This window comes from Medicago sativa, chromosome 4 (genome assembly GCF_051527215.1).
Source record: "Medicago sativa cultivar Bolivia chromosome 4, Bolivia_mono, whole genome shotgun sequence".
NCBI lineage: Eukaryota > Viridiplantae > Streptophyta > Magnoliopsida > Fabales > Fabaceae > Medicago > Medicago sativa.
Window position 1 is genome coordinate 16,721,747 of NC_140752.1, and position 20,754 is coordinate 16,742,500.

Sequence of the window (20,754 nt, forward strand, 5' to 3'; positions counted from 1 at the left end):
CTATGCTAATATTTATTTAATTTTGTTGCTGGTGATATTCTAGGGGATCAGATTTCAATGCACTGTGTGAAGCGACAATGTTACAAAATATCAATCTATGTTATTATAAAAAAATAATATCAATCTACGTTGATTAATGTAATATGTTATGATATAAAAGTATCTTAATTTCTAATAACAAACATAAATTTAAACCAACTTTATGGAGATTTCGGAAAAAAGTAAAGTTCCACGCTTATTGGTGGTTAAAGGCAAATAACGCCTCTTTTGTGTACGGTTGCGAGCAGTGGCGGTCGAACCTTTTGTGTTGTTTGGGTATCAGCCATTGCTAGTCTTTGTATATATTTGCCAGACATCTGGTTCTTGAGCGTCATCTTTAGTACACCTTGTGCTTCATAAAAACTATATTTCATTTGTTATTAATATATTCCATTTAACTTTCTTCAAAAAAATAAATTTAAACCAACTTCCTATGAATATGGAATATTTTATAAAACTATAACCATTGTAAAGACATATAATTTTTGTTAAGGAGTTAATTTATATGTCTTTTGTCTATTTATTATACTTTATTTTTGGATAACTATGATATAGGTTCACAAATTCCACAATTGTTAGAGATGACTAATCTCCATCAAGAATCGGTGACGCACAAAGGATGGGTTCTTCCTTTTCAATCGATTTATTTTTCTCATACGCATGAGCCACGAAACAAACTCATGACCACATGTTTAAAGGGACCAAAAACTCTTACCACTTGGACTAATTTATTATTGATTTTGTTACACTTTTTTATTCTTGCATTGGATATTTATCTCACCATTTATATTTATTTTTAAGATATTATTATAATTATAAATTTAAATAAATTCAATTTAATATACTTACACGTGCATTCGTGCACACGCACTTATTTAATATTCAACCCGGGCAACACCGAGACTCCAAACTAGTATGTGTTTAAAACCTTAAACGACATTTATTTTAAAACGGAGGGAGTAGTCAAATAGAAATAAATTTTTTCTAGAAAAGAGACACTTATAAAGCAAGGGAGGAGTAACATTTTGTGGCTGGAAATTTAGTGATGTTTCGCTGCAAGTTGGCAATAATCGACACAAGACAGAACAAAAGTTATACTATACTGTTTATATGGGTCCTGTTTTTACCGTTCTTCAATTAAAATCTGCCACCTGCATTATTTATTCTATATTTAATTGTAAAACTGTTCCCTCTTTCAATAAAGCAAGACTCGCATAAAGCAAGCAGGACTATTATTCACTTGTAAGAAATTTTCATCATCAAAATCCATCCATGTCTTCCTTCACTTACTCATCCGATAGTGACTGTGAATTTGAATCATTTACTACTAATCCAAAGAGGAAGATATACGATGTGTACCTGAGTTTCTGTGACGAAGACTCGCGTTCTTTTGTTTTGAGTATATATACAGCTCTTATTTCAAAGCCTGGAGTTGTTGTTTTCTGGGATGATCAATGGTTTGGAAGTGAAGATCGGTCATCAAAACAACCTTCTGATTCAGCTCTGAATGTTATAGAAGATTGCGAGATTGCTGTGATCATATTTTCAAAGAATTATACTAAATCAAGATGGTGTCTTCAAGAATTGGAGAAAATAACCCAGTGTTGCCGTAGAACCACGGATGGTCTCATTGTTCTACCTGTGTTGTTGTATCCCTCACATCTAAGTTTGAAGAGAGAAATTTTTGGAGACAGTTTTCAAGATTTTGTGGACAGGATCTTGATGGAGGAGGAAACTTCTTCCAAAGATGAAGACAAATTCATGACTTGGGTAGGTAGCAGCAATCAGTAATGAAGCTTTCAAATATTCTGGATTAGATCATTTACGACACTGGCCTGAGTAATGAAACTTGCTTGACTTGAGATTAGATTACTCCATCTTTCTTTATAGCATTTTTAATAGTAAATGTTTTGATTATTATGAGTTTAGTCAAATTTACATTCTTTATGTTGGAGATTTGTTATACATAAATGATATATATCTTGTTCATCTATTATACAGGAATGAAAGTAAATATATTGAGACTATAGTTGAATCTGCTATTCGTTTGATGAGCAAGAAGATATACCCGTTCAAAGAGAACATACATTCCAGTGTGCAAGATGTAATTCAATTATTGAAACAATCTAAATCTCCTCTTCTGCTAGGGATATGGGGGATGTCAGGGATTGGTAAATCAACCATTCTCCATGCCATTTACGATCAAATTGGTCCTTATTTTGAGCGCAAATGTTTCCTCAATAACGTCAGGAGATTCTGGAAACAAAGAACTGATTGGATTTCTTTACAAGAGCAACTTCTTTATTATATTGCCAGAACAACCGATAAAATGATACCTTCAGTTGAATCAAGAGATATTTTAAAAAAAAGACTTCGACATAAAAGGGTACTTCTTCTAGTTGACAATGTTGATAATTTGGAGCAGCTAAAGGATTTGTGTGGAAATCATGATTGGTTTGGTCCAGGCAGCAAAATAATCATCACAACAAGCAATAGACATCTGCTCAAGGAGCATGGAGTTGACCATATATATAGAGTGAAAGAACTAGACGAAAGTGAATCGCTTGAGCTTTTTAATCGGAATGCATTCAGGCAAGCAACTTCTCACGAAGGTTTTGCTGAACTTTCCAGACAGATAGTTGCTTATTGTGGGGGATTGCCTCTTGCTCTGGAAGAACTTGGCAGGGATTTGCGTCAAAAGGAACTACTTGAGTGGAATGGTGTGTTGAGGAGTCTCGAAAGATTATATTTTCCAGATCGAGACGTACTACTGGCTCTAGGAATGAGTTTTGATGATTTGAGTGATGAAGAGAAACAAATATTCCTTGATATAGCATTTTTCTTTACCGGGATGGACCTAAATGATGTACTTCAAACATTAAATAGGTCGATTCAATCGGCAACTCTTCAAATAAATCTCCTTGAAGACAAGAGCTTTCTAACCATTGATGAGAATAACAAGCTTCAAATGCATGTTCTACAACAAGCCATGGCAAGAGATATCATTACCAGGGAATCAAGTAATAAGACTGATAAGGTGAGTGGTAGTGTGTGTGTGTGTGTGTGTGTGTGTGTATATATATATATATATATATATATATATATGATTGTGAGACTAGTTCTGCTTGATGTATCATCCATGTATGGTTATTTGGTTCCAAATTATATGGCTGCAAAGGAAGCAAAGTGAACGTTAATGAATCAGTTTGTTAACATTTTGTTTCATAATCATCACAAGAACTTCGCAGGCTAATTATTACGACTGTGAATTGAAAATTAGTAACAAGATAAATTGTGGTTAACTTCCAAGTTATTTGAATTTTATCAGTGGCATCAATAGTTTTCGCTACCATATTGAGGCTGTGATTTTAATTTTTACTTTGTTTTGGTGTTTCAGCCAAAGACGTACGACGTGTTCTTGAGTTTCAGAGGGGAAGACTGTCGTGCAAAGTTCATGTCACATCTCTATTCCTCTCTTCAAAATGCGGGTATTTATGCTTTTAGAGATGATGACGAGATTCAAAGAGGAGATCAAATCTCAATCTCACTGTTGCAAGCAATCGGACGGTCTAGAATTTCTATTGTTGTTTTGTCTACAAGTTATGCCAATTCAAGATGGTGTATGCTAGAGTTGGAGAAGATAATGGCGATTGGCAGAACTAGGGCTCTGGTAGTTGTGCCAGTGTTCTACGAGGTTGATCCCTCAGAAGTACGTCATCAGACAGGTCAGTTTGGATTTTTTTTTGAAGATCTTATATCAAAAATCTCAGTGGATGAGTCCACCAAGAGTAACTGGAGAAGAAACCTCATTGATATTGGTGGCATAGCAGGGTTTGTACTCATTGATTCCAGGTTATATGAATTTTCTCTCAGAATAATGTTTGTGATGCTTTAAAAGTCTTAAGCTTGGTAGTGTAATAATGTGTCCATTTTAAAAATAAGTTTCTTTTAAAATTATTATTACTGGGGAAAGAGAATATAAAAAATATCACCAATTTTCTATATATCATATTTTTTTTCTTAGAAAATCTAATGTGTATTATTTTCCTTACCATCATTCTCTAGAAATTTCCCAGATCGGTAGGTGTTCCTTAATCCTTCCATTTCATCATTTCTAATATTGTTGTTGTGATGAGTTATATGTGGAAGCAATGACTCGTCATTCGTCAAGTCTATATTGTTCCTTTAGGGTATGTTTGGGAGTTGAATTTTGAAGGGCAAGACTTTGAAATGTCAAGTCTATATTGTTCACTAAAGCCTGTGCTTCTATTACATTTCCATTGCAATGCACTTTTTTCATTTAAAAATATGCACATATATACTGACATATAATTCATCCACCTCTTTTGATAGAAGTATATCTTGGAGAATGCTTATGCTTAAATATACATACAATTGATTGTGCACATTATCGTTGGTTCATATTTTGTAGGAATGAAAGTGCAGATATCAAGAATATTGTTGAACGCATCACCCGTTTGCTAGATAGGACAGAGTTATTTGTTGCCGAACATCCTGTGGGTGTAGAATCTCGTGTGGAAGCTGTGACTAAGCAACTAAACATCCAAAACTCAGAAGATGTTTTACTTCTAGGGATTTGGGGAATGGGGGGTATGGGTAAAACAACCATTGCCAAAGCCATTTATAATCAAATTGGGAGCAAATTTGAAGGAAGGAGCTTCCTTCTGAATATAAGGGAATTTTGGGAGTCAGGTACTAATCAAGTTTCTCTACAGCAACAGGTACTTTGTGATGTTTTCCAAACAACGACATTCAAGATACGTGACTTAGAATCAGGGAAAAATATATTGAAGGAAAAACTTGCCCAGAATAGGGTACTTTTTGTGCTTGATGATGTGAATGAACTGGACCAACTAAAGGCTTTGTGTGGAAGCCGCGAATGGTTTGGTCCGGGGAGTAGAATTATCATAACAACAAGAGATATGCATCTTCTTAGATTGTGTAGAGTTGATCGAGTGTATGCAATACAAGAAATGGATGAAAGTGAATCTCTTGAGCTTTTCAGTTGGCATGCATTCAAGCAACCAATTCCGATAGAAGATTTTGCTACACATTCAACAGATGTGGTTGCTTATTCTGGGAGATTGCCACTAGCACTTGAAGTCCTTGGGTCCTATTTATCTGACTGTGAAATAACCGAGTGGCAGAAAGTTTTGGAGAAACTCAAATGTATTCCCCATGATCAAGTACAGAAGAAACTGAAAGTAAGCTTTGATGGTTTAAAAGATGCAACAGAGAAACAAATATTCCTTGATATAGCTTGCTTCTTTATTGGCATGAGCCAAAATGATGCAATACAAATATTAAATGGGTGTGGATTTTTTGCTGATATTGGAATTAAAGTCCTTGTAGAGCGAAGCCTAGTAACTGTTGACAGTAGGAACAAGCTTAGAATGCATGATTTGTTAAGAGACATGGGAAGACAAATAATTTATGAGGAATCACCATTTGATCCTGAGAACCGCAGTAGGTTGTGGCGCCTTGAAGAAGTATTTGATATATTATCAAAGCAGAAGGTAATTACTAAAAGTAAAGGAATAAAACTAAACTCTCATTTGGATTCTTAATTATCAGATGACATATCGTAATTAGTTTTGTTCGTGATTGAATTAGTTTTTGCTAATTATATTTGTTTCAAATGTCAAAATTATAGACTAAATTACAGAAAAGAAAAAGAAAAAAAAAATTAGCCTTGAGCTATATAAGCTTTTCATTTTCTGTTTCGCTACTTTTTCATCTCAGGGAACAGAAGCTGTCAAGGGACTGACTTTGGAATTTCCAAGAAAAAATAAAGTTGTTCTGAATACCAAGGCATTTAAGAAGATGAATAAACTCAGATTGCTTCGCCTTTCTGGGGTGAAGCTTAAGGGGGATTTTAAATACCTTTCAGGAGAACTTAGGTGGGTGTCCTGGCACAGATTTCCGTCAACCTACATTCCTGCAGAATTTCAACAAGGAAGCCTAGTTGCTATCACATTAAAATACAGTAATCTAAAACATATATGGAAGAAGAGCCAGGTACTTAGGGCTCATTACTTAGATTACAATCTTTATCATTTTCTATCATTTGCAATACAGATTACAGAATTTTCCTCTTCTTTTACTCTAGTACCATGATTCTTAACACTAACGTCAAAAAAAAAAAGAAAAAAGATTCTTAACACTAATTTTCTCTTACTATTCTCATGTGTTTTATTTTCTTGCAGAAGCTAGAGAATCTAAAACTTCTTAATCTGAGCCATTCTCAGAATTTGATTGAAACCCCAGACTTTTCATACTTGCCTAATCTTGAAAAGCTAGTACTCAAAGATTGTCCAAGTTTGTCTACGGTCTCCCACAGCATTGGATCTCTCCATAAACTTCTTATGATAAATTTGACGGACTGCACCGGTCTTCGAAAACTTCAGAGAAGCATCTATAAATTAAAATCTGTAGAAACTTTGATTCTTTCTGGATGTTCCATGATTGACAAATTGGAGGAAGACTTGGAACAGATGGAATCATTGACAACCTTGATTGCGGATGAGACTGCTATAACAAAAGTTCCCTTTTCAATAATAAGATCAAAAAGCATTGGATATATTTCTTTATGTGGCTTTAAAGGATTTGCACGTGATGTATTTCCTTCTCTCATTCGGTCTTGGATGTCACCATCGAATGATGTGATATCCCGAGTTCAGGCATCGGTGTCCCTGTCATCTCTTGGTACTTTCAAGGACCTTCTAAAGCTTCGAATTCTTTGTGTGGAGTGTGGATCACAACTACAACTAAATCAAGATGTAGCAAGAATTTTGGATGCATTAAAAGCCAAAATTTGTCATGAATTGGAAGCAAGTTCAAGTACAACTACATCACAGATCTCTGAAATATATGCTTCTCCTTTTTTTGATTACTCAAAATCCCTCTTAATTCAAATGGGAACGAAATGCCAAGTTTCAAATATTACCAAAGACGGTATTTTCCAGGTTTGAATATCTCTTTCACGTATTTATTTTTTAAGTAAATTGGAACTTTGGTTCCTGAAATTATATTTTTCTAACAAATTATGTCATCCTTAATTTGAATTTGATACCAATTTAATAATTCTTAAAGTTTTCAAACTTAATTTACATTAGTAGTTTTCTTAATGTAAATAAAATTGTAATGAGTGTGAATAACTTCATGATTATTTCACACATGATCTAAATCAAGAATTAAATTAAAAGCTAAGGACATTTTCAAGAAAAAATACCACCATTTTATTTTTCTTTCATACAAGATTTTTATTTCTACCGGGAATAGATGATCATATATGTGAAAAGAGAATGTATTATTGTATATATCTTAACTAGGGATGATATAATATATTACATAAATTTAATGAACAGTTTTTCCTTTGATCCTTAATTTTAGACACTTAAGTATTTGTTTATCGTACAGACTGCAAATGGGACCTGTGGTTCATTTTATCTCCCCTCTGATAATAACTCCTTCAGTTGCAAAGGTTGTTCTATAAAATTTGATGTCCCAACAATGAAGGGGCGTAACCTGAAGAGTATGATGTTGTTCGTCGTCTATCACTCTTCCTCGGACAACCTAACATCAGAAGGTTGCCAAGGTGTTTTGATCATTAATCACACAAAGACAACCATTCAACTCTATAAAAGAGATACACTAACCTCCTTTGACGATGAGGATTGGCAGAGTATAACATCAAATCTAGAACCTGGTAACAAAGTTGAGGTTATTGCTGTTTTTGGGGAGGGATTCATTGTGGAGAAGACTACATTATCTCTCTTATATGATGAACCAATCAACAAGGAAATGGAACACTGCAATGCAGTAGACAAGAAAGATGGTATTGTTTCTGCTCTTGACGATAAGAGTGTTAGTGTTTCTGGTGGTGATAATACGGATATGCCAGTGGACAACAATGTTACTGGTCAAGAGCAAGATGAAAATATAAGTGAAGATGAGCACAAACAACTAGATGAAATGTGTAGAAAAAGAAAGAGAGGAGGGCTAGCATAGTTAACCTTTAATGTGTTGAACCTAGTTTTGAGTCCTGAACTGACGAGTAAGGCCTTTAGTCAGTTCAGAACTCAGAAGAGTAGGTTTTTTGTGGATGGTGGTGATGATACAGAAGAGATACTAAATCAGTCAGATTTAAACTAATTTGTTTTGAGCTCTTTTGATGATGTTTTTGTCGATATATACTAGAGCAATGTTATATCTCTAGAAAAATAACATCAAGAATTCTTCAAGAATAAAGAGCAGCCAATCACAATGCACCATTTGCTACAATTCAAGGAGGTGTGACTGAAATATAAGAAGTGAACAAATAAATCATGCAATTAAAACTTGCCAGCTGTGTCTTGAAAAATTCTTGATGCTATTTTTCTAGAGAAATATCATTTTTCCTATATACTAACATATGAATGAACATAGATTATCATGATTTACACAAAAATTCATTCTGTCTTTCGGTTATAAATATTACTTTTTGTACATTATAATTTAGGCAAAATTACATCAGGGGTCTTTTATCTTATTTATTTGTAACACTTTGATCTTTTATCTTTATTTTTTCCCGTTTAGGTCCTTTATCTTTCATAAAAGCACATATAAATCATTTTTCTCATTTTTTATTAAAAAATACATAATATTAGTTTTTAAAATATATTTTATGAAAAATAAAAAAAATCCAGAAATACGATGAACATGTTCATCATCTTCATCTTCCTTTGAATCTTCATCATTTTTTTGAAATAAAAAATTTCTACATAAATGTATATCCAAATATCATAAATCTATGTTATATTCACCTTAATTCTTCTTCTAAACACAAAAATTTTAATTTTAATTTTTAAAAAAGGGAAAATATTATTGATGGATCTCAGAATGAGTACCCGACAAAATACAAGATTTTACAATACGCATCTAGTAGGAATAAAAGCTAAAAACACTTACTCTCGAAGAATATATTTTGCATTTACTCTCGTTTACATAATACACTTACTCTCGAAGTATGGTTTTACAATACGCATCTACAATTGCTCTTTACTCAAATGGTTTTGCTCACTCCCAAAGTAAAAGTCCAAAATGCCCCTACGCAACTTAACATGCGTTAGTGTATTATGTACCTATGTTAAGTCACGCTACGTAACTTAACATGCGTTAGTGTATTATGAACGTGACTTAAGTCACGCTCCACTTAACACTACCGCGAGTTAACTCACGCTAGTTGGCCGGTGAAGAACAAACGTTTTTCCAACTTTGGTCAGGTTTTCAACATTCAATCTACACGTTTTTTTACCACTTCCACACGTTTTTTTGACCACATTTTTGTTAGATACAACCTAGGTTATAAATACCCCTCCATACTTCCCTAATTCCTCACACCATATCACTTTCTCCCCCTCCTCACTCTCTCCCTCTATTTCTCTTCTTTTTTTTTTCAATATTCTCTTTGGGGTAAAAAGTGATCAAACTTCTTCGGGGTAAAATAGTGAGTAGCCGACTTGGGAAAATGATCGACCCTTGAGATAACTTTAAATCTTCTTTTTTTTACTCCAGAAACTTTTTACCGTGGGTAAAAAGATTCTTCTTGGGGTATAAAAAAACCAGATTTAAATTTAGCCCAAGGGTTGATGATGTATTTTCCCCATGAAGGCTGCTCACTATTTTACCCCGAGAAGATTGATCACTTTTTACCCCAAGAGGGAGAAAATAAGTAGATTTAGTGAATTCGAATAAATTATTGTATGAATTATTGTAATGTATGAATTATGTAATGTATGAATTATCAATAAAATGAGATATTTTTATATGCCTCAATTTTGTTCATTTATTTTATATTTGCTTTTATTTTCTAATGTTGTATTTAATGAATAAATATTAATTTAGTTCATTTACTTTAATTTATTTTTGTATTTATTTAAATAATAATATCGAATCAATAATTTAGATTAATGTAAACAAAATAATTTAGAATAAAGTTAATAAATTAATTTAGAATAAAGTTAAGAAAATAATTTAGATTAATGTAAACAAAATAATTTAGAATAAAGTTAAGAAAATAATTTAGATTAATGTAAACAAAATAATTTAGAATAAAGTTAATAAATTAATTTAGAATAAAGTTAAGAAAATAATTTAGATTAATGTAAACAAAATAATTTAGAATAAAGTTAAGAAAATAATTTAGATTAATGTAAACAAAACAATTTAGAATAAAGTTAATAAATTAATTTAGAATAAAGTCCTTAAATGTAACAAAAAAATAAAATAAAGGCTAAATTGAAAATTATTTAGTGCGTAGGTTTTATATGCACTAAATGCAGTCAAAAAACAGTAAAAAAAAACGTGTAAAACTCAATAAAACCATGGTTGAATAACCAACCAAAGTCCAACAAACGTGTTCTTGAGTTGTGACCACCGGCCTAACTAGCGTGAGTTGACTTACGTTAGTGTTAATCTAGGTGTGAGTTAACTCACGCTAGTGTTAATCCTGGGCATGAGTTAACTCACGCTAATGTTAATCCTGGGCTCAAGAACACGTTTTTTTGACTTTGTTCAATGCATTTTAATTGATTTTACACGTTTTTGTTAAGTTTTTACACGTTTTTTGACCCTATTTATGGTAGATATAACCTATGTTACAATCTCCCCCTATAAATATGATGAGTCATTATTTAGTATATTTTAATGCATTATTTAGTTTAGTTTTAATAAGATTTGATTTTATTTTATTGCATATTTATTTCCTTTTTGAATCATTTACTACAAATTGCTTTTTATTTTATTTTAGGAACGAATATATGGTGGAAGGTGTCTTGGAGCAAAAGAAAGAGGACTGGAGCAAATACAGTGCGAAAATACGAAAATATGGTGCAAAAATATGTTCCCACAAGTCAGAAACTTGGCACGGCCCATGCCAACATGTGGCACGGCCGTGCCACCCTCCAGAGTCTCTTTTGCTGCTTTTTCTTCGGGCCCAAGTTACCCTGTTGCAGCTTTACTGTTTTGTCCTTTTAGTTGCTTAGTTTCTAAGTCGATTGTAAAGCTATAAATAGAGTAGCTCTCCACCATAAACATTCACCTTTGCTTAGAATATTTTAATAATAAAGTCTTTTATTCCTTTACTTTCTCTTTCGCAATTTATTTTATTGTCTTCTCTCTTCTTCCCCCATGTCTACGATGAACATGAGTGAGTAGACTTCTTTGTCTTGGGATTGTTGGGAAAGTCTAATGACATAATCCAAACAAACCAAGCTTTAACCCTAATTCTATGTAATCGTAATTTCTAATTTAGATTCACCGTTTTTACATGAATTAACAATTATCAGACTGTAGAAGCGAAAGCGGAGGGTTTGATAATTGTTAATCCATTATCCCAAACATCAATTCATAAAGCGAGAGCGGAGCTTTGATGTTGGAACAAGTGAATCTAGACAATAATTGCAAGACAGCGAAATAGTCCTTGCAATTATTGAGACACAGGTAGTTTCAATCCTTAAAAGCATCTTCTAGTAATCAAGTCAGCGAAATAGGCTTGGTTACTAGAAGTAAACTCTCACCGGACTTTCATCGGAAAGGTGAGGGGCTAAGGGAAACCGGTCTTAAGAAATTACGGTGTAAACCATAGAATTAGAAGTTAAAGTCTTGTCTAGTGAAAGATTTGTTATTATGACAAACCAATAATCCCAAGGCTCTTTATTATTATTGTTACTTACCTTCAGCAATCAAACCCCCTTTTTACTAAATTTTCTCCTCCTCTAATCATTCTTTAAAGGTTAATTGAATTCAACAACTCCCTAGCGGAACGATACTCTTTACTACTACTATTACTTCGATAGACCGTGCACTTGCGGTTTGGCTCTATCAAGTTTTTGGCGCCATTGCCGGGGAGTTGTTGTAATTTGATTAACTTTTTAATAGTGATTAGACTGAAAAAAAATCTTTTTCTTTATTTTATTTTATTTTATATATAGAAAAAAAATATATATATCTCTTTCTTTATTCTTTCTTTTTCTATTTCTTCTTTTGCCTTTAACTTCTTGGGAAGACAATAACGATATGACTAAGGAATGCACTCTTATAGAGTATGCAATCCCATCTTCAAATGAGTCATACGATGCTATTGTGTACCCAACGATTGATGACAATTTTGAAATAGAACCTGCACTTATTCACTTAGTGCAGCAAAATCAATTTTTCGGATCACCCACTGAGGATCTGAATTTTCATATTTCAACTTTTTTAAGACTCAGTGGAACCGTGAATGCAAACCAAGAGGTCGTAAGGCTGCACTACTTTCCTTTTTCCCTAGGGGGTAGAGCTAGTACTTGGTTTAATTCATTGGAAATTGGTTCTATCACTTCATGGCATCAAATGAAGCAAACTTTTCTTGCCCGATTCTTCCCCTATTCTAAAACAGTTCAATTAAGGAATCGAATCACACAATTCACTCAAAAAGATGGAGAATCGCTTTACGATGCGTGGGAGCGTTTCAAAGAAATGCTTAGACTTTGTCCCCATCATGGTTTAAAGAACTGGCTTATTATTCACACTTTTTATAATGGTCTTTTGTATCCCACAAAAATTTATGTTGATGCAGCTGCAGGTGGAGCTTTGATGAACAAAACATACACAGAAGCATATGCTTTGATCGAGGACATGGCACAAAACCACTATCAGTGGACCTACGGAAGGGACACCACTAATGTTGCTCCTTCACCCTCTCAGAAAGAGGTAGGTATGTATGAAAATTCTTCCCTTGATCATCTAACTGCTAAAGTTGACGCACTCACACAAAAATTTGATAAAATAAATACTAGTGCTGTCACACCTGCCCCTGTATCACCTCTTTGTGAAGTTTGTGGTGTATTTGGCCATATTGGCATTGATTGCCAACTAGGTAGTGTTGTTAGAAGTCCTGAGCAAGTAAACTATGCTCAATATAATCAAGGGTTTAAAAACAATCAATTTTTTTTTTCAAACCCCTCAAAATCTTGTTGGACAACAAACAACACCACCCGGTTATGCAAACAACCAAGAAGTTCCTCAAAAATCCAGCTTGGAAATTTTACTAGAAAAATGTGTTATTGATCAATCCAAGCAGCTCCAAGCGCTTAAAAATCAAACTGAATTTTTGAAGGACTCTCTTGCCAAACATACATTGAACGTAGACTCCATAGTTACTCACAGTAAGATGATAGAGACTCAGACTTCTCAAGTATCCCAACAGATGGCTACTCCCTCTCAAACCTCTGAAGTCTTTCTAGACCAAACCAAAACCAACCCCAAAGACCATATAAGTGCTATTATTTTTAGGGATGGTAACCAATTAGAGGACCCCGTTGTGAAAATTCAGAACAATGAAGGAGACATAGGAAGTGATAAGCCTCAAAGTGAGAAAGCTATAGGAGAGAATGACAAGCCATTTATTTCACCATCTCATGAGCCTAAAATTCCTTTAACACAAGACTTTGCTAAATCCAAGTTAGATGAGCAGTTTAGAAATTTTATTGAAATACTTCCAAACAAATTGATACCTAAACTTAAGGATCCAGAGAGATTTTCCATACCTTGTGTCATAGGATATGAAACATTTGAGAAAGCCATGTGTGATTTGGGAGATAATGTTAGTTTGTTGCCATTATCCCTTAGGGAGAGATTGGGTATAGGATAGTTAAAACCGCAAGTGCACGGCCTATCGAAGTAATAGTAGTAAGTAGAGTTATCGTTCCGCTAGGGAGTTGTTCAACTTAATTAACTTTTAGTGAATGATTAGAGGAGAGAAAGTTAATAAAAGAGAGTTTGATTGCTGAAGGTAAAAACAATAATAATAAAGGGCCTTAGGATCATTGGTTCATCATAATGACTAATCCTTCACTAGACAAAACCTAAACATCTAATTTCATGGTTTACACACTAATTTCTAAAGACCGGTTTCCCTTAGCCCCTCACCTTTCCGGTGAAAGTCCGGTGAGAGTTTACTTCTAGTAACCAAGCCTATTTCACTGACATGATTACTAGAAGATGCATAGAGGATTGAAACTACTCTTTGTCTCAATAATTGCAAAGACTATTTCACTGTTTTGCAATTATTGTCTAGATTCACTTGTTCCAACATCAAGACTCCGCTCTCGCTTTATGAATTGATGTTTGGGATGATGGATTAACGATTATCAAACCCTCCGCTTTCGCTTCCACAGTTTGATAATTGTTAATCCACGTTAAGACGGTGAATCTAGATTAGAAATTAGGGTTACATAGAAATTAGGGTTTAGGCTTGTTTTTGTTTAGGATTGAGTCATTAGACTCCCCAACAATCCCAAGACGAAGAAGTCTACTCACTCATGTTCATCGTAGACATGGGGGAAGAAGAGAGAAAATAACAGTAAAGTAAATTGCAAAGAAAGTAAAAGGGAAAATAAAGACTTTTATTAAAATAGCAATTGAAATAAACAAAGTAAAGGATCCTTGTTTATGGTGGAGAGCTACTCTATTTATAGCTTTACATCTGACTTAGAAACTAAGCAACTAAAAGGATAAAACGGTAAAGCTGCAACAGGGTAACTTGGGCTTGAAGAAAAGCAGCAAAACAGGTCCTGGAGACGGGCACGGCCGTGCCATATGTTGGCACGGGCCGTGCCAAGCTTCTGACTTTGGGGGAACATATTTTTGTCCTGTATCTTCGTATTCTTGCGCTGTATTTGTTCCAGTCCTCTTTCTTTTGCTCCAAGGCACCTTCCACCATATATTTATTCCTAAAATAAAATAAAACACAATTTGAAGTAAAATATTCTAAACTAAAATAAAATGCAATAAAATAAAATCAAATCTAAAATAAAACTAAACTAAATAAGGCAATAAATAAGACTATCTATGACTCATCAAACTCCCCCACACTTGAATCTTTGCTTGTCCTCAAGCAAAAGGCAGCAAACATAGCAGCAACAAAAGATTTGGTTATGGCAATATTAAGAACACATGTCTCAAAAAGAAAGGCTTTGCTTCAAGTACACTAATTACAATTTCAAATACTTCTCATGAACCTATTCTACCCAACATCAAGTCTCAAGTGAGTGTGTGTGTGCAGTCCAACCCTTTTCTTGCTCCTGTATAAGACAGATATTATGAGGAATAGGTTCTATCCTTAGTGCTAAAGTAACCGAGAAAAGTCCTTTCTTCATTTCATATAAGAGTGATGGGAATTTAAGTTAAGATTGAATTAATTTATCAATTAAGCACAAGGGGCTGCAGATGCTTAGGGGCTATCTATCCTCATAGGAAGTCTTCTCGGATGTAATTGTCCTTTCCCCCTAGATTCAAAATCACCCTAAGCATTGCTGCAAAATTTTATTTTATTTCATCTCCGCGTAGGAAGTCTTCTCGGATGTAATTGTCCTTTCCCCCTAGCATTGATGAATTTGTTTCACTTTAAGTTCAAATTAGGGAGTCACCACCACAATTAGGAAGTTAGGGATTGTCCTTTCCCCCACATGTTGGTGCCATTCTCCCGCCCCATTATAACTTTAACAATTAAGAAGAATATAACAATTAAGAACAATTTGATTAATTTTCCCACACAAACTTATACTACTTTTACTCTTAAGACTTTAAAGGGTCTAAGTTAACACTAAAGATAGAACGTGTTCCTTAAAATACCTATTCATACATTTGCTCAAAGATTGCAACCGGGTGCTTTTCTCATTGGAGAATTTCACAATAAAACATGACATGGGTATAGCAAGAACACAAGAAACTACTTTCATGTACAAGAAACAACCTTTAAAGAAGAGACAAAACAAAAATTTTTATGCCATATTTTACATTAAAAACAAGCTACTAATCATGCCTCTTGCTATAAAAACAAAACAAAAGAATAAAGTTCAAGGGAGTTTGGGAACACTACGACTCTAGACACTTTATTAGCCCCCCCCCCCCCCCCCCCCCCCACACTTAGGAGAAGCATTGTCCACAATGATTCAAAAGAAAAAGAAATTAAAAAGAAGAAGAAGAAATAGAATGGAAGAAAGGGGTGCAGAAAGCTCACAGTGTGCTATAAATAGCAAAAATTGATGAATTTTGGGATCTGTAAGCTGGCACGGCCGTGCCAACCTCAGCACGGGCCGTGCCAACATTCTGTTTCCTTGCCCCCCATTTTGCTTGAAAAACATGGCACGGCCGTGCCCACCTTAGCACGGGCCGTGCCAACCTTCTGATAAGGAGGCTTCAAAAATTTTCAATTTCTTGAATTCTTGTCGAATCATACTTGGACAATTACCTACAAAACAACTTAGAACAAAGAAAAACAAAACAAAAGCAGTTAAAAGCATGGGTTGCCTCCCACGAAGCGCTCTTTTACCGTCATTAGCTTGACAAAAAGAAAAACATCTTTAAGGCGGGTCAATAAGTCTCCAAGCAGCCACTACTTCAGTCCCTTCCCCTACATTATAAACCTTTAGCCTATGTCCGTTAACTTTGAATGGTCCGGTTTTTTCAGAAAAGATTTCAATAGCCCCATAGGGATAGACCTTGCGGACTTGAAACGGACCAGACCACCTAGACCTTAGTTTTCCTGGAAAGAGCTTCATCCTAGAATTAAAGAGTAGTACAAGGTCACCTATTTTGAAGTCCTTTTTAAGGATATGTTTATCATGCCATTTTTTTGTTCTTTCTTTGTAAATGCGAGCATTCTCATAGGCATCTAACCTAAGTTCCTCTAACTCACTCATTTGAAGTTTCCTTTTTTGACCGGCTAGTTTTGGGTCCAAGTTAAGGTTCCTAATTGCCCAATAAGCCTTGTGCTCGAGTTCAACCGGAAGGTGACAAGATTTCCCATAAATTAGCTTAAAAGGAGTCATTCCAATGGGAGTTTTGTAAGTCGTTCGATAGGCCCAAAGAGCATCATCAAGCTTACTTGACCAATCTTTCCTAGAGATAGAAACTGTCTTTTCAAGGATGGCCTTTATTTATCTATTTGAGACCTCGACTTGTCCACTAGTTTGTGGGTGATAGGGTGTTGCAACTTTATGTTTCACTCCATATTTTTGTAAAAGTTTTTCAAAATTTTTAGAAATGAAGTGAGACCCTCCATCACTTATGACAACCCTTGGCACCCCGAACCTTGGAAAGATAATTTTCTTGAACAATTTCATAACTACATGTGCATCATTGGTGGGGGAGGCAATGGCCTCAACCCATTTGGACACATAATCAACGGCCACCAATATGTATTGATTACCAAAAGAAGAAGGAAATGGCCCCATGAAATCAATACCCCATACATCGAAAATTTCAACTTCAAGGATGTTGTTTAAGGGCATTTCATTCCTTTTAGTAATATTACCGGTGCGTTGACAATTGTCAAATTTAGAAACAAAGAGATGCACATCCTTAAAAAGTGATGGCCACCAGAAACCAGATTGAAGGATTTTAAAAGAAGTTTTTTGACTACTGGCGTGACCACCATAGGAGGAGGAATGACAATGGTGAAGAATACTACTTACCTCGCTTTCAGGGATGCATCTTCTAAAAACTCCATCCGAGCCTCTTTTGAAGAGGTAAGGCTCATCCCAATAGTAGTGCTTGAGATCATGGAAGAATTTTTTCTTTTGCTGGTAGTTCAAGTTAGGTGGTAGTACTCCTGCTGCAAGAAAATTAACAAAATCTGCATACCACGGTGTGTTAGTTTGTGCCAATAAGAAGAGTTGGTCATCCGGGAAGGAATCATCCAAAGGCAACTCATCCTCATTGGGTTCCCTAAGGCGGGACAGGTGATCAGCTACAACATTTTCAGTGCCCTTTTTATCCTTTATTTCAATGTCAAATTCTTGGAGGAGCAAAATCCATCGGATCAAACTTGGTTTGGCATCTTTCTTATTTAACAAATATTTTATTGCCGAGTGATCTGTGTAAATAATGATTTTTGATCCTACCAAGTATGGCCTGAATTTGTCAATAGCATAGACTACTGCTAATAGTTCCTTCTCAGTTGTAGCATAATTTACCTGTGCCCCATCAAGGGTCTTACTTGCATAATAAATGGCGTGCATCTTCTTATCTTTTCTTTGTCCCAACACGGCCCCAACTGCATAGTCACTTGCATCACACATTATTTCAAAGGGTAAGTTCCAATCTGGCGGTTGTATGATTGGGGCAGTGACCAAAGCTTCTTTTAACCTGCAAAATGCTTTTAGGCATGCATCATCAAACACAAAATCTGCATCCTTAAGGAGCAAACTGGTTAGTGGCTTAGTGATTGAAGAAAAGTCTTTGATGAAACGGCGGTAAAATCCGGCATGTCCTAGGAAACTCCTTACTTCCCTTACTGAGGTGGGAGGAGACATTTTTTCAATAATTTCGATTTTTGCTTTGTCTACCTCTATACCTCGTTCAGAAACTAAGTGTCCTAGGACGATTCCTTCTCTTACCATGAAGCGGCATTTCTCCCAATTCAGCACTAAGTTCACCTGTTCACATCTTTCTAAAACTTTTTCCAGGTTAGTTAAGCAATTATCAAAACTGGATCCATGCACAGAAAAATCATCCATAAAAACTTCCATTATATCTTCAACAAAATCAGAAAAGATAGACATCATGCATCTTTGAAAAGTAGCGGGAGCATTGCAAAGACCAAAGGGCATTCTCCTATAGGCAAAAGTACCAAAAGGGCAAGTGAAGGTAGTTTTCTCTTGGTCATTAGGGTGGATGGGTATTTGGAAGAATCCGGAATAGCCATCTAAGTAACAAAAGTGTGAATGCTTCGCTAACCTTTCTAACATTTGGTCTATAAAAGGGAGTGGGAAGTGATCTTTACGGGTTGCTTTGTTAAGCTTCCTATAGTCAATACACATCCTCCAACCGGTGACAGTTCTAGTTGCAATGGATTCATTTTTATCATTTTTAATAACAGTGAGACCACCCTTTTTAGGTACAACTTGAACTGGACTAACCCATTTAGAATCAGAAATTGGATAAATAACACCTGCATCTAGGAGTTTTAAGACTTCCTTTTTCACAACTTCTTTCATGTTAGGATTTAACCTTCTTTGGTGCTCAACGGAGGGCTTATAGTCCTCTTCAAGTAGTATCCTATGTGTACACAATGAGGGGTTTATTCCCTTGATGTCATCAATGGTATAACCTATAGCCTTAGGGTATTTCTTGAGGACATAGAGTAATTTTTCAGTTTCTACCTCATTCAAGTTTGCATTCACAATAACAGGGTAGGTTGAGTTAGGGCCCAAGAATTCATACCTCAAGCTTGGTGGGAGTGGTTTGAGTTCCACCTTTGGCGCCTCTTTTGGTAGAGGGGCTGCTTCTTCTTTCATTAATTCTTCCATGCCCAAACCTTCCATGGGAGGGTTTTCATTCAATAACTCCTCGTAGGCTTTGGCATCTCCTTCTAGCTTTGTACCTGCATCACTAACCAAGCATACCTCCAAACCATCATGTGTAGTTGATGCTAAGGAGCATTCTTTCACACAACGGTCGATTATATCTAACATGCAACAAGAGTCTTTAATGGAGGGATTTTTCATAAGTTTAGCAAGTTCAAATTCAACAGTATCTTCACCAACATTAAATTCCAATTTTCCATGTTTAACATCAATTATAGCCCCAGCGGTAGCAAGGAAGGGCCTTCCCAAAAGTATGGCTACTTGGTTATCCTCCTCTATTTCCATCACAACAAAGTCCGTAGGGACGTAGATTTCTCCTACCTTGACAGGGACATCCTCTATGATTCCAACTGGATACTTAAGGGAACGGTCCGCTAATTGTAGGGTCATCCTAGTTGACTTAAGCTCCCCCAATCCCAATCTCTCATAAAGAGATAAAGGCATCAAACTGACACTAGCTCCTAAGTCACACATTGCCCTCTTTACTATTTCAGACCCTATGACACAAGGTATTGAGAAACTTCCTGGATCCTTAAGCTTGGGTGGCAACTTATTTTGGATAATGGCACTACATTCCTCCGTAAGGTTCACCGTTTCACTCTCCTCAATTTTTCTTTTTTTTGAAAGAATTTCTTTTAAAAATTTAGCATAGGTGGGCATTTGAGTTAGGACATCGGTGAAGGGAACATCAATGTAGATTTTATTCATCATTTCAATGAACTTTTTAAATTGCTCATCAAGCTTAGACTTGGCAAATCTTTGAGGGAAAGGAATCTTTGGTTTGAAGGGAGGTGGTGTAACTTCCTCACTTTGTGGTTTCTCACTTTCTTCTTTAGCCATCTCACCTTGTGGGTTGCTAGTCTCTTCCTCACTAGGCTTGACTCTTAAGGGGTCTTCTAATTGCTTACCACTCCTAAGTGTAACGGCGTTCATTCTAGGTTGGCAAAATTGAACAACTAGAGAGAGCTGAGCCTCTAGGACCTTGTTGTGAGAGAAGATAGAGTCTACTTTTGATGTAAGTGAAACAAAAGAGTCATTCAAAAGTCTAGTTTGATTTGCAAGCTCTTTGAGCTGCTCGGTTTGGTTAAGAAGATAATTTTCCATTAAAAGTTCAAGATTAGACTTTTGAATAACCTCTTGATCATTAGCATAACTTGGTGGTGTTGTTCTTTGAACCAAGGGATTTTCATTAGGGCTTTGGTCAAAACTTACCCCTTGGTTATTTTGAATAAAATTTAATTGCTCAACACGACCTAGTTTGCATTCACTACATGTTTTACATGGAGATGTAGAAGTAGTATCA

At 35.3% G+C, this 20,754-nt stretch overlaps 2 protein-coding genes, 1 non-coding gene and 1 pseudogene across 3 annotated transcripts; 2 read left to right on the forward strand and 2 right to left on the reverse strand.

Moving 5' to 3' along the window:
- The first annotated feature begins 1,311 nt into the window (after nt 1-1,311).
- Nucleotides 1,312-1,830, forward strand: LOC146926784 (TMV resistance protein N-like). The gene has a single exon (XM_085700263.1). The coding sequence runs from the start codon at nt 1,312-1,314 to the stop codon at nt 1,828-1,830; it is 519 nt and encodes a 172-aa protein (XP_085556389.1).
- LOC146926785 (disease resistance protein RPP2A-like) lies at nt 1,748-8,224 on the forward strand. The gene is made up of 7 exons (XM_085700262.1): nt 1,748-1,878; nt 2,041-3,076; nt 3,437-3,891; nt 4,472-5,576; nt 5,803-6,078; nt 6,267-7,025; nt 7,480-8,224. The coding sequence occupies exons 2-7, from the start codon at nt 2,090-2,092 to the stop codon at nt 8,068-8,070; spliced, it is 4,173 nt and encodes a 1,390-aa protein (XP_085556388.1). The 5' UTR covers nt 1,748-1,878; nt 2,041-2,089; the 3' UTR covers nt 8,071-8,224.
- A 4,256-nt stretch (nt 8,225-12,480) lies between these two features.
- LOC146926786 (small nucleolar RNA R71) lies at nt 12,481-12,587 on the reverse strand. Its single transcript, XR_015009164.1, has one exon. It is a non-coding gene; the product is annotated as a small nucleolar RNA R71 (small nucleolar RNA).
- A 3,858-nt stretch (nt 12,588-16,445) lies between these two features.
- The window catches only part of LOC146926787 (uncharacterized), a 5,067-nt pseudogene continuing 758 nt past the window's right edge, over nt 16,446-20,754 (reverse strand).

Excerpts from the sequence above, each read along its gene's own strand:
- LOC146926784 (XM_085700263.1), top strand. The coding sequence starts at position 1,312 with ATGTCTTCCTTCACTTACTCATCCGATAGTGACTGTGAATTTGAATCA.
- LOC146926785 (XM_085700262.1), top strand. The coding sequence starts at position 2,090 with ATGAGCAAGAAGATATACCCGTTCAAAGAGAACATACATTCCAGTGTG. Across the intron at positions 3,892-4,471 it reads TTTGTACTCATTGATTCCAG|GAATGAAAGTGCAGATATCA; the intron begins GTTATATGAATT and ends CATATTTTGTAG. Across the intron at positions 6,079-6,266 it reads ATATATGGAAGAAGAGCCAG|AAGCTAGAGAATCTAAAACT; the intron begins GTACTTAGGGCT and ends ATTTTCTTGCAG.